General features: G+C 37.4%; 1 protein-coding gene across 2 annotated transcripts; it reads right to left on the bottom strand.

The window, feature by feature from the left end:
- Nucleotides 1–1,418: 1,418 nt before the first annotated feature.
- Nucleotides 1,419–7,984, bottom strand: ostn (osteocrin). 2 transcript variants are annotated; one of them, XM_051664876.1, is made up of 5 exons: nucleotides 7,897–7,984; nucleotides 5,673–5,771; nucleotides 3,644–3,864; nucleotides 2,052–2,167; nucleotides 1,419–1,855 (listed from the first exon to the last, which is right to left on the bottom strand). In XM_051664876.1, the coding sequence occupies exons 2-4, from the start codon at nucleotides 5,769–5,771 to the stop codon at nucleotides 2,083–2,085; spliced, it is 405 nt and encodes a 134-aa protein (XP_051520836.1). In that variant the 5' UTR covers nucleotides 7,897–7,984; the 3' UTR covers nucleotides 1,419–1,855; nucleotides 2,052–2,082. The 2 variants fall into 2 exon arrangements, with proteins under 2 accessions (XP_051520836.1, XP_051520835.1); XM_051664875.1 differs by having other exon boundaries at nucleotides 7,811–7,929.
- Between the last annotated feature and the right edge of the window lie 4,496 nt (nucleotides 7,985–12,480).

The raw sequence follows: 12,480 nt of genomic DNA on the forward strand, positions 1-12,480 counted from the left end.
AGTATAATAATTGTTGAATGTTAACGGCTTTGTGTATTCCTACATTTTTGTTACAGATGGAATAATATTTGTGCTAAAAGTTCATAGGACACTGTTATGTTTACCCTTTTGTAGGGTACAACAGGGCTAAGGGCACACCTTAACCTTAAAAAGGGCAAGCATATAAAGGTACCTCTGAAAAGAAATTAATTGCTATTTCATAACATGTTAGGGCTCATATAATACATTTTCGTGTTTTTTTCCCCTCTACATTTATTTATTTATTTATTTATTTTTGTATAGCTTGTAGAAATTGATGAAAATAACATTGAAAAGATAGGAGTGTTTGCCTCGAGGTCAGCTGCCTTCTCAAAAAATGCTGCCTGTGATTGTGAGTTGATGCTAGACTTACAAAGACTCCTCAGTAAAAATGTCCTCAGTATTTGCAGGGACCCCTTTTCAATTTATTTTCACAAGAATTTGACCAACTTACTCTTTGCTCACCCTCTTAAATGTTTGTATCCCCCCAGGATAGTATTATACAAAAACCTTTTTTAGGGTTAAAGGGACAGTTCATTAAAGTATTGTTAAAAAAGGACTTAAATATTTATCTGTTTCTCACCCACACCTATCATATTGCTTCTGAAGACATGAATTTACCCCCTGGAGTCGTATAGATAACATTTATGGTGCCTTTATGTGCTTTTTGAACCTTCAAAATTCTGGCCACCATTCACTTGCATTGTATAGACCTACAGAGATGAGATCTTCTTCTAAAAATCTTTGTTTGTGCAGCACAAGAAAGAAAGTCATACACATCTGGGATGGCATGAAGGTGATTAAATGATGAGAGAATTTTCATTTTTGGGTTAACTTTTCCTTTAAGGAAAATTTTCTTTTCTTTTTTTTCTAATCACAAAGTGTATCAAGATTGAAAAACAACATTTCTGTTTACTGAATATGGAGCAAAACAATTTGTGTGAAAAGAAATAATAACGGAACGGTTGTTTTGATTAAAATTAATAAAAATAAAATAAAAAAGGTGGTGAGGTGGGGTTATAGTGATATGATGATAACAATAGTTATACTGTGGTGGTTTTTGTTACTATTTAGTGTTTTGGGAGAAAATAAAATCAAAATTGCCTTTTACCCCAGGGGGGCTTTAGCCCTGCTTTATCCTATATACTGTAAGGTGCTGATAGCCATGTTTGTTGGTTCGAACCTGTTAAAGACCATAAATCATATGCCTTGATGATATCATTATAGTTAAAGAGATAATATTTCAATTCTGTTTAATGTCAGTTTATTTATTTTTATTACTTTTATCTATAATTAATATGATTTTATTCTTATAGCCACAGTATTTATTATTCATACAAAAAGTCTCAGAATTAACTATTTTATTACAATCAGTTGAAACCAAAAAAACTGGACACCAGTAAAATTTAATCTGTTTTATTGTCAAGGCTGAACTCGCATGTTTAGCCTCCAGTCAAAGTGAGAAAACAACAATAATTGTATATTACAGCAAGCAAGAGGTGGAGCAGCAGCTGAGGCACTCAAGTAAATAATGAGTTGTGCAATGGAAGCCAGGAGCAGATTACTCTCTGATTGGAAAATGCCTCTGATAACAGCATCAAGGTTGTGAAATGGATAGTTTTTTTTTTTTTGGACAAAATTACATATAGGTCAGGATTAAAAATAAACACAGTTTGGTCAGAGGTTGAAAGTTTAAATCAGTAATCAATAGAGAGAAAAAAGCTCTGAGCAGCAAGGGTTGTAAGTGTGCAGTGAACATAGAGTTTGTTCAATGGTTAGTGATTTGTAAGGGCTGGTGTGCTTTATCATGCATATCTTCTACCTGCAAAATCCCCCTCTGTGGAATAAATGAAAGAAAGAGTATTGGCCGGATTAAAATTCCAACAATTTTCCTGCATATGCATGTAATACATAATATGCTGCATGTAAGCTAATACTTAAAATATGCTTTATATTGTAGAGGGCATTTCTATTTACAATATAATGACGTAATGGCTGAGAATATCTAAGAGATTATTTCTTATTTCAGGTACCTGTTTGTTGGGGCATGGTCTGAAGCAGAGTTTATCCTCGGCTATTGGGAAGACGGCCCACCCCAATCCGGTCAATTGGAACGCTGACTCGTCGCCGTGGCAACTCAACAACCTTCCTGCACATATAACCACAAAGAAACCACTTAATTGATGGATTATCCTTTCATGTCACTACGTTTTTGCTATGACATTAATGATACCTCAAATTGTGTGGCCTGTTAAGAATCGGTGAGCTATTACTTTTCTAAGCAATCAGATTTACAGTTTTTGCCTGGCAGATAATAAAATCCTACACTGAAGGAGGGATCCGAGCCATCTAGGAACCAGAATATGGACTGGGCTCTTTTGGCTTGGACCAGTGAGCAACTGACTGCAACCACCCAGAACACCCTAATAACTCCAGTACATAGCAACCACCCACAAGACCATAGCATTGTGACGAAGAGTTTTGCACTGGCCAGCTCACATAAAATAAAGTAAAATGTAAAAATGTAGTTACAGAATCATTCACATGATTATTATAGGTGTTTCGTGAGCTTTCATTTGTATAATGGGACACATGACAGATGGATTCGAGTGATGAGATTTGATAATGCATGGCGTGTTGCTCTTACTGCTGTTCTTGGCTTCTGTCCTGATCTTATCAAGTGCTGAAGATCATTTGGATAGAGCCTTGTCAGTGCCTCAGGCCATGCTGAGTAACACAGTGCGCTCTGTCCAGCAGTGCAGATCAAATCATCCACAGAGATAAAATGAGAACGGTTTTGATCATTGACTGGAAGTCTGATGCTCCAATCATCCTCACAGCTGGACTGTATCAGACTCTTATTATGCCAGACAAACCCTCAATCCACACCACTGTGACTCCACCCGGGTAATAGAAGTAACTTTAACTGTGGGCTATAGACAAAACATTAATTTGCACTAAGTGAACTGTAAAAACACACAAACATGTACTTATGCACACAAAGCTGTCAAGCTGTGCATGTTTGACTTAAGCCAATGAAAACTATATATGTTTGAGCCACAGCCAATCAAAGCTACCTATGGTTCATCATCAGTTCTGGATCATAGCAAATAACAAGTCTTTTGAAGGGTTTTGAGACTTCAGGCCCCACTTTTTTTATTGTCATGTCTGAACTCATATTTTCCACTCTCATGCATTGAATAAGAAAAAATCCTTTGCTTTTCCAGGACAATTTGAATAGATATGCAAATCTAGGTTTTGGAAATGTGGAATCTACAGTATATTTAAGTCCATAGAAATGGTCATATCAGAGGGAAAGACAGTGTACATATGACCCTGAAATGACCATATAGATTTAGATTAGTCTGATCATATGGGATAAGAATGTTAAGATTAGTAAATGTCAATGTTTTAGCATAATTGCTATATATATATATATATATATATATATATATATATATATATATATATATATATATATATATATATATATATATATAAATATATAATGACAGATTGCCCTGATGATCACTTTAACCAAGGTGTAATTTAAAAAACAGCTGCTCTTTCTTATTCTGTGGACTATAGAGGGAACACTTTCCAATTTTTCAGTTTTTTTCTCTACCTCTGCTTGTTGCTCTTGGGGTCCATGGTGCTGATTGACAGGCGGTCAAGTGGCGTGTTGGATCCGGGGAAGCTTCGTTTCCTCTTGGTCTCAATGACATCATTCTCTAGTCGGACCAGCTGGTCAAGCAGGAGAAGTTTAGCCTTCACAGCTCCTGAGGTCTTCTGCTCGCCTGGGCTTCGCTGGATGCCACGGCCCTCCATGACTGTTGATTCCACATACTACACCAGAGAGAGATGGAAATGCGTTCTTGAGTGTGACACATTATGCACATTTCAGGTCTTAAAGGAATATTCAGGGTTTAATTCAAGTTAAGCTCAATCGACAGCATTTTGTGGTATAATATTGATTACCACAAAAATTATTTGTGGCTTACCCCTCCTTTTATCATTTCTATTTGGTCCAAGATGGTAATTTACTGTATGGTTATTTGCTGGTCCAAGATGGTCTAGATGGTTGATCAGCTGGGCTACAAGCTGATAGACGTGGTATTGAACTGGTAAAATATTTTAGTCAAGCTGTTTTCACGTGGTAGACCATGTTGGACCAGCAAAAAGAACAGCTTGGCTATCTTTAATACCAACTGTTCCCCACAAAAAGCTATTGCATGGCTTTTGAAGACATTTATTTTATACCATAATATATACTCACTGAGCACTTCATAAGGAACACATTCATGTGATTATCTAATCAGCCAATCGTGTGGCAGCAGTGCAGTGCATAAAATCATGCAGGTACGGGTCAGGAGCTTTAGTTAATGTTCACATCAACCATCAGAATGGGGAAAAAATGTGATCTCAGTGATTTTGACCATGGCATGATTGTTGGTGTCAGATGGGCTGGTTTGAGTATTTCTGTAACTGCTGATCTCCTGGGTTGTTAACCCACAACAGTCTCTAGAGTTTACTCAAAATGGTGCCAAAAACAAAAAACATCCAATGAGGAACATAGTATTCCTAATAAAGTGCTCCGTTAGTGTAAATTTATGGTGTAATTAATGTACATTTATACATTTTTGTAAGATTCTGACAGCCTTTTTTGGGTTTGTATGGGAAAAAAAAAGATATCCTGCACATTAAGCTAAATAACTTCTCTTCTGTTCCACAAAAAGAAAACTCATGTAGGTTTTGAATGACATGAGGGTAAGTGGACGATGATGATGGATTTTAATTTTTGAGTGAGCTATGCCTTTAAGATGGACTGCTTAAGTTGGTTCCTTCTATTTCAGATGGAGAGACAGGAAGAGTGATAGAACAGATGACCCTGACAGCAGACAAGTAACTCATCTTCATTAGAAGAGTGGTGTTAAGCTCCTGCACTGGCTCTCCAGGGGTATTCCCAGGGTATTTGTGTGGCCGGGTCAACTTGCCACACATAATCTAACATTGTCTCAGATAAGCCATATGTACCACCTTCTTACAGTCTTTAAAGTCTACACTCACTGAGCACTTTACTAGAACACTATGTTCCTAATAAATTGCCCAATGTGGTCTTCTGCTGTTGTAGCCCATCTGCCTCAAGGTTTGACGTGTTGTGCATTCTGAGATGCTATTCTGCCCACTACAATTGTACAGAGTGATTATCTGAGTTACCGTAGCATTTCTGTCAGCTCGAACCAGTCTGGCCATTCTCCGTTGACCTCTCTCATCAACAAGGCATTTCTGTCTGCAGAATGTTGGTTTTTGTATTTGCCACCATTCTGAGTAAACTCTAGAGACTGTTGTGCATGAAAATCCCAGGAGATCAGCAGTTACAGAAATACTCGTCTGGCACCAACAATCATGCCACTGTCGAAATCACTGAGATCACATTTTTTCCCCATTCTGATGGTTGATGTGAACATTAACTGAAGCTTCTGACCCGTATCTGCATGATTTTATGCATTGCACTGCTGCCACATGATTGGCTGATTAGATAATCGCATGAATAAGTAGGTGTACAGGTGTTCCTAATGCTCAGTGAGTGTATTTAGTATCAGACATGCATTTACCCCCAAGTACGTGTGTGTGTATGTGAGAGCTATACCCACCACTGGCCTTTCCTGGGGTACATGAAGGCTTTCAGTACTGCAGTGGAACAAGGTCAGTGTCATCAGACCAGTGAGCAGCACACATCCACAGCCCAGCATCTACAATACAAGCAATAAGATTATTGTCAAACTACAATGCTTCACACTTGTGTACGTACTAATATACTTTTGGAATCAAAAGTCTCGAATCCATTTCTGAATTTTTTCTTATTTAATAAAAAAAATTTCATTAAAAATTATATGATTAGCATAACTTGAATGGAAAGCTGAATTGAAAAATTAACATTTATCAATTGAGTGCGCGCACACACACTCCAGCTTCAGCACCGTGTTGAGTTACTGTGATACAGGGTGGTGTTTTCATTCATCCAGACTCCATCTGTGAAAATACACTCTGACTGGGCGGTCCAGCAGCCGTGAGAGTGTGAGAATGCTTCTAACACACACCCTCTACACAAACACATGAACTAAGCCCAAACACACACTCTGACCTGCACCCCTAGCTGTGTGTCCCCAAAACACACTTGAACCTCTCTCTCTCTCTCTCTCTCTCTCTCTTTCTCACACACACACACACACACACACACACAAACACACTAAAAACATCCTGATGGCATGACTCTATGTTAGTCTTCTCAGCAAATGTTTTGTGATATTGGTTAATCTAAAATTGTATTTAATAATTTAGATGAAAAATCAACTATATAAGAGCACACCATCATCTCAATAGCAATATATATATATATATATATATATATATATATATATATATATATATATATATATATATATATATATATATATATATATATATTTTTTTTTTTTTTTTTTTTTTTTTTATTTATTTATTTTTTTAATCATGAGTCCAATAACGCACTTTATTTTACAGTAATTAGATTATAATGCAGGGTTTAGTTCTGAATTTTTGCTGCCATCTGCTGGTAAATGTGTCAAATTACAGTGAACCAAGACTAATGTCTTGAACACAAATATACTGGTAATTAGACAACACCACACACAACAGCTGCGCATCAGTTATGGATCGTTGTCAATAAAAACAAAAAAACAAACAAACAAAACAAAAAACAACAACAAAGCAACCAACTGGGTCCGTGCAGTGTTGCCTATTACTTTTCTAAAACGGCGACAAAAATATTATAAAAGACACCAATGTTTAATTAATAATTAAATGTATCGATAATAATAACAACATGAAACAATTATTCCGCCAAGTAATATAGTTCATTAGCCTAACTGTCCGCTATAATTAGTTGCCAAGCAACTTGGCGCGTAAATGGGATGCCCGTTAAAACTGAAATTGAGTTCAGTGTTTGATGAATACGTTAACATTGTCTGGAATGCATCTTTAATAATTTTCAAAAAAATGCTAAATTCGCCTTCTAACATTTCAAACTCACAGCTCAGTAGATTGAGTCCTTCAAAATAATAAATGAAAAATAAATAAATTTGTATAATTAGTAAAATTGTTAAATCTGTGAAATTATTAATAATGCCATTTTACTACTTATCAAGCATTCTCAAAGTGTAACACATTAACATTAACACAGTAAACTCTTTTGCAAGAAAACTTTCACTCTCTATTTTCATTCTGTATGAAATGCCCAAAAAATGCATTTTCACACATATTATTTTGAGTGTCCTGTCCTTTATCTGGCACTTCAGGTCTGGTGAGATGAGCACCGCAGCAGATACGGACCCTCTGCCCCACAACTGGGAAATGCATTGTCCAGCAACATGGGCTAACTTTAGCATTTTCCGTCCCCAAAAATAAACAACTCCAGCCATCTCTCATTGCCCACACACACTTCACTGGATACACTCTCTCTATCAAAGACACTCTCAACAGTTCTCTGATACCAGACACAATTTCACAATTCGGTGCCACTATCGCAAAGATGTAACATCAACAGGATATTTCTGATACTTGTTCATCTATAACCATGGAGCTCAAACAAATTCATCCTTGCTTATCAAAGACATCGAGATTCAATACTGGCAGAGTCCAGTTAACCAGCTATTAAAACTGCAGCCACCCTTGTTTAACTGCATGCATTACTGTGTTATATAACACCCAAAGAATATGCCTTTAAATACATGTGCAACACCTGTCTGCTCACCTTTCCTCTCAAACACATATAGCCCTGTTGGAACATGCAGGTAGATCTTTCTCTCTCTGTATCTCTCTCTGTCCAAGTTTCCTTACCCTTAATCTGATTTAGCTTCAGTCACACGGGACGTATGGATGGATGCCGTGCAGTTTCTGGAATTTCTCACGTTCTCTGCCTTTGCTGGTTCCTGCTGTTGTCTTTCCCGGTTTTATAGGCTCTCTCCGGGAATCTCCACTCCAATCGGTGGTTGCGATTCCTCTGACATCATTTCTGCAGGTTTTCCACTGTGGCTCACCCTGAAGCTGCTTTTGCCAACTCTCTCATCCTCATTATGATTGCAAACTAATAGGAACCAAAGAGAGCAGCTGGACAAGTCTGTGTGTGTGTGTGTGTGGGGGGGGGGGGGGGGTCACCTTTACATACGATTTCATTGTCTCTTTCTGTCCTTCTTGCTGTCTTTCTCTGCTTACACACACTTACAATGGCCAAAAGTGCATGGAAGGTCAGGTTCTAGGAGACAACCTGCTGTGTTTCCATAGTATTAGTGTATGTGGGTTGGTGTACAGCATGTGTAGGTGGTTTATCTTTCATGTATAAACTATCCTGTATATGGCCATTTACTTCAATAAATCGTTTTCTTAATCAGTATTTTTGTCTTATTTCCCAGGAAAAATATCTAAACACCCTTAAAAACAAGCAAGTGCTAACGTCAAGTGGACCTGCAGAGCGACTGATAATTGTAAGTAAATCCCTGACCTGCATCTTGTAATTCACTCATCAAGTCTTTACTGGAAACAGCTAATCTCTCTCTCTCTCTCTGTCTTTCTCTCACTCTGCTTTCTCAGTGTCTTAGGTACTGTTAGGTTGTGAAGAGCTCCCCAGCAGACTGCCTGTTCTCACACTATATTTATGTACACACATCTCCCTTTACTCCCACTGTTAAATAAAGAGCAGGCCGGGCAGGCCTGTCCAACACACTAAAATTTCCACAGCGACCCTACAAAGATCTCTCTATTTCTCACTATCTCCCTCACTAAGGTTGTTTTGGAAAATCAGGGGACATCAAAGAGGGGCAAATCAAGAGATGTCTATGCGTGTATGTGTGCAGATAAAGCAATACTATAAATCAAAAAGTCTTTGCATTAGACAGCTGGGTTTTGAGCAAATGTATTAATCAAAGATTGCTCTTTCATAGCTTAGGAAACTTAATAGAGTTTTTATATCTAATATAGGTATATTTTTTGTCTCTGATCTTTCTCCTAAAATCCATTGTGAAAGAAATTAAACTGGAAACAAATGAGACAGTTCTGTTTGGATAGCTATTTAGGTGTTTTGGTCTTGGAAAGATTTGAGAATATTCATTTTTATCATCCTTTTCCTGAACGTAGAATTGTTCCACAATTCATTACAATTTCATTTTCCAGTCACCAGTTTTTTCACTTGCATTTTTTTAAGCGGATAAATAATGTGATTTTTAGCATATTACATTTGTAAAAATTGCCAAATGAAAAAAACGTGTGGCTCCAAAGGCCCGGTAATTTACAAAGTCATGCTGACCATCTTTTGACAGTGTCTCACCTGAGTGGGTAGATGGCATGAAGCGATAGTCTGTGGTTAATTATGTTTATATCATTAACAAGTCCGAGTTGTTATAAGTTATAACCAGTTGAGCCTGAGCTCATTTTTACTCCAACAAACAGTTAAAATGGTTGTTGTTCTCTGTTTGGATCGCTCATTGTGGAAGTTTTTACATTCCTTCTTATGGAGACTGGAACCATTAAACAGTCCCGCAGCAATCAGAATCATCATGGCACTGCCCTGCGGATGGTTATGGTTAGGTCCTGTTGAGATCTCTCCTGTAACCCTAGAGGTGACACATGTGAAATTGCCATCCTGGTCTCATTCAATTATGTTACTCTACCAACATTTTTGCAAAATTATTTTTATTGGCTCAGTGTTCGATATGCAGTAGTTTCCTGGTGAAATGAACACTAGAGGCACTACAGCAACAATGCCCTTTTTCACTTTCACACAAATCATGAGTCAAATGGCAGAAACTCAGTTCATAAACACTTACTGTACTTTTCACCCTGTTCCTCACACAATGCTATCTTATAACATCAAAACACTTTTACTAAAGTGCGTGAAAAACATTTTCATTACTTAACCAACTACATGTTCATGCTTATTCGAGCACAATCAAGTTGCATGGTAGCTCAACTGATAAAGCATTGCTTTTGCAATGCGAAGGACCAGTCCAGACATACAAGTCCAGAAAAGCACACAAGTCGACATGTGAGCTATCAGCAATAGCATTTTTTTTTTATCTCACATTTGCTTTTATGACACTATCAGTTAGGTTTAGGTTAAAGGTTTAGGGTAGGGAAGTAGGTTTTGTTGATTTAAAACTCAATTGACCAATAACCTTAAAAACCTCATCGGTTTGGCAGAACGGTGCAAAAGACTACATCAGATATTAAAGATATTTGATTTGTGTTTTTCTTTACTATGGGAATAAGATTAAGAGCAAAATGCTGTACAATATGAGAACAGAGAGAGGGAGAGATTGAAAGAAAGAAATGGGGGATGAAAAATAAAGGCAGAGAGAGGAAACCTGTTTCTACACTTATTTAGATATGAATCTGCAGTGTTCCGTTACTAAAAATCCTCAGGGTGAGGCCAGATCTGTGTGTATAGCGACCAGACTCAACACAACTTTATTTAACTATAATCAGACATGAAGATGTGTGTGTGTGCAAGATTGTATCTGTGTTTTTGATTGCTTATCTTCAAGTCAATCTGTTGGCAAAGTTCTTGCTGAGACTCTACACTTACATTCAGGTGGATGTGAAATGAAGAAAATCTTTTCAACTGTGTCTTTGCCGTTGTGTGTGCGTGCAACCGAATATCTCTTGTGGCTCTGTCATTTAACGTTGTGTGGTGTCGGAAGCGTCTCCATGGCAATGCTCTTTTAAAAGAGGAAGACCGTCATATCTGGCCCTAGCTTCAGGATCCCCATGCTCTCTTGAACATGATAGCTTTCACAGTGATACAGCCGTTGCATGAGTGTGTGTGTGTGTGTGTGTAAGCCTTACTGAAAATCCAGGATAGCTGTCACCATGCAGCGTATAGTGTGTTTTGGACACTGGTACTCGGCAAGGGATGCGGATGGGCCGCTGTCCCCACTAGGCTGCTTAACTAGAGTAGTTTAACCAGCAACACTACCTTGCTCATCTTTACCAGAAAAAAATAATGTTGGTCGACCAATTTCACCAGCTAGGTTTTGCTGATGATGGTCCACCAGCTAGACCAGCACTAAACCCGCATGAACGAGCCTGGACCAATAAGATAACTCATATTTGTCTCATGAGTTGGTCTATATTGCAGGGACATTGTTTGATTTTAAATGAAAGTGGAGTTTTGAAGGCATCCAAAACTAGAGGTGGAGCTTGACCAATGTACACGAGTGTACAGTATGCATAATGCAGTGTTTGTGTATGTGTATACCAGCATTTCTGTTTTCCGTTAAATATAATGTTTTGACCGATAACCGATTCCAATGTCCAATAAATTCAAATATTGTTGGACACAATGTCTGCTGAAAATATTAACCTGAAGCAGACAAGCCAAATTATGACAGAGCTTCACTGTCACAGAGAGCTTGTGAAGTCTTAATTTGCGACTACAGTTATTGACTCCCAGTAATTGTATCCCCTGAGTTTTGTTATTTAGATAGTTCTTTGTGATGTAAAGATGAAAAGAAATGTCAAATTATAGTTGAACTTTTTGGTAGCCTTGCCCTCTGAATTGATATGAGTGCGTTCACTGCAAAACATAATTTTCTTACTAGGCATTTTCGTCTTATTTTCTGGGGGAAAAAATATCTTGAAAAAAATTGAAAGTTGGAAAAAAAGGAAGAAAATAAATTACTTGAAGTAGGATGACATAACATTTTAATTCTGTTTTCAGAGAAATCTAAACCAGTTTCCATGAATCAAGTTTTATTTTCTTACCCCATTGTCAAATAGGTTTTTTTTCTTGTTATAAGCATAAACAATTTTGTTAGATTTTTCTGAAATCAAGATCTAAATATCTTATGTCATTTTGCAAGAAACTGTTTGAAGGATGTTTAGATCTTTTTTTTTTTTTTTTTTTTTTTTTAACTAGAAAACAAGATGAGAATAATGATGCAAGTAAATTGATCTTGTTTTAAGAATGAGATATTTTTACTGGAAAACAAGACAAAAATACTCAATAAAAAAAAAAGAAGCTTTTCAGTGTTTTGCATTAGATGTTTATTCCATCACCGACAGCACAGATATCAAGTGACCAGATTTTTTCCCATTTGTCTGGCAAGCTGGATATCATTCTTGAACCCGTTCACCGGCACCAAACTTACTTAGCAGAAACTCTGGTGGGTACAACTTAGATGTTGCATTCATGAATTTGGTCAGACTTTAGTAGGCTTGTGGTGAGTGTTTGCGTGAGGAAGAAGCTTGTGTCAGCTATGCCACGCTTGTCCCATCTCAGTCTTGGCCCACATAGTGTCTATTTCGAGAAACAAGGGTTTTCTCACTGTGAAAACACACCTGGCCTAATAATGACACTACTAATACAACAATAATGTCGGAAAAAACTGACAATGCTCCAGATTGCTCCCAATCCACCAACCCCCCACC

This window comes from Myxocyprinus asiaticus, chromosome 31, assembly GCF_019703515.2.
Source record: "Myxocyprinus asiaticus isolate MX2 ecotype Aquarium Trade chromosome 31, UBuf_Myxa_2, whole genome shotgun sequence".
NCBI lineage: Eukaryota > Metazoa > Chordata > Actinopteri > Cypriniformes > Catostomidae > Myxocyprinus > Myxocyprinus asiaticus.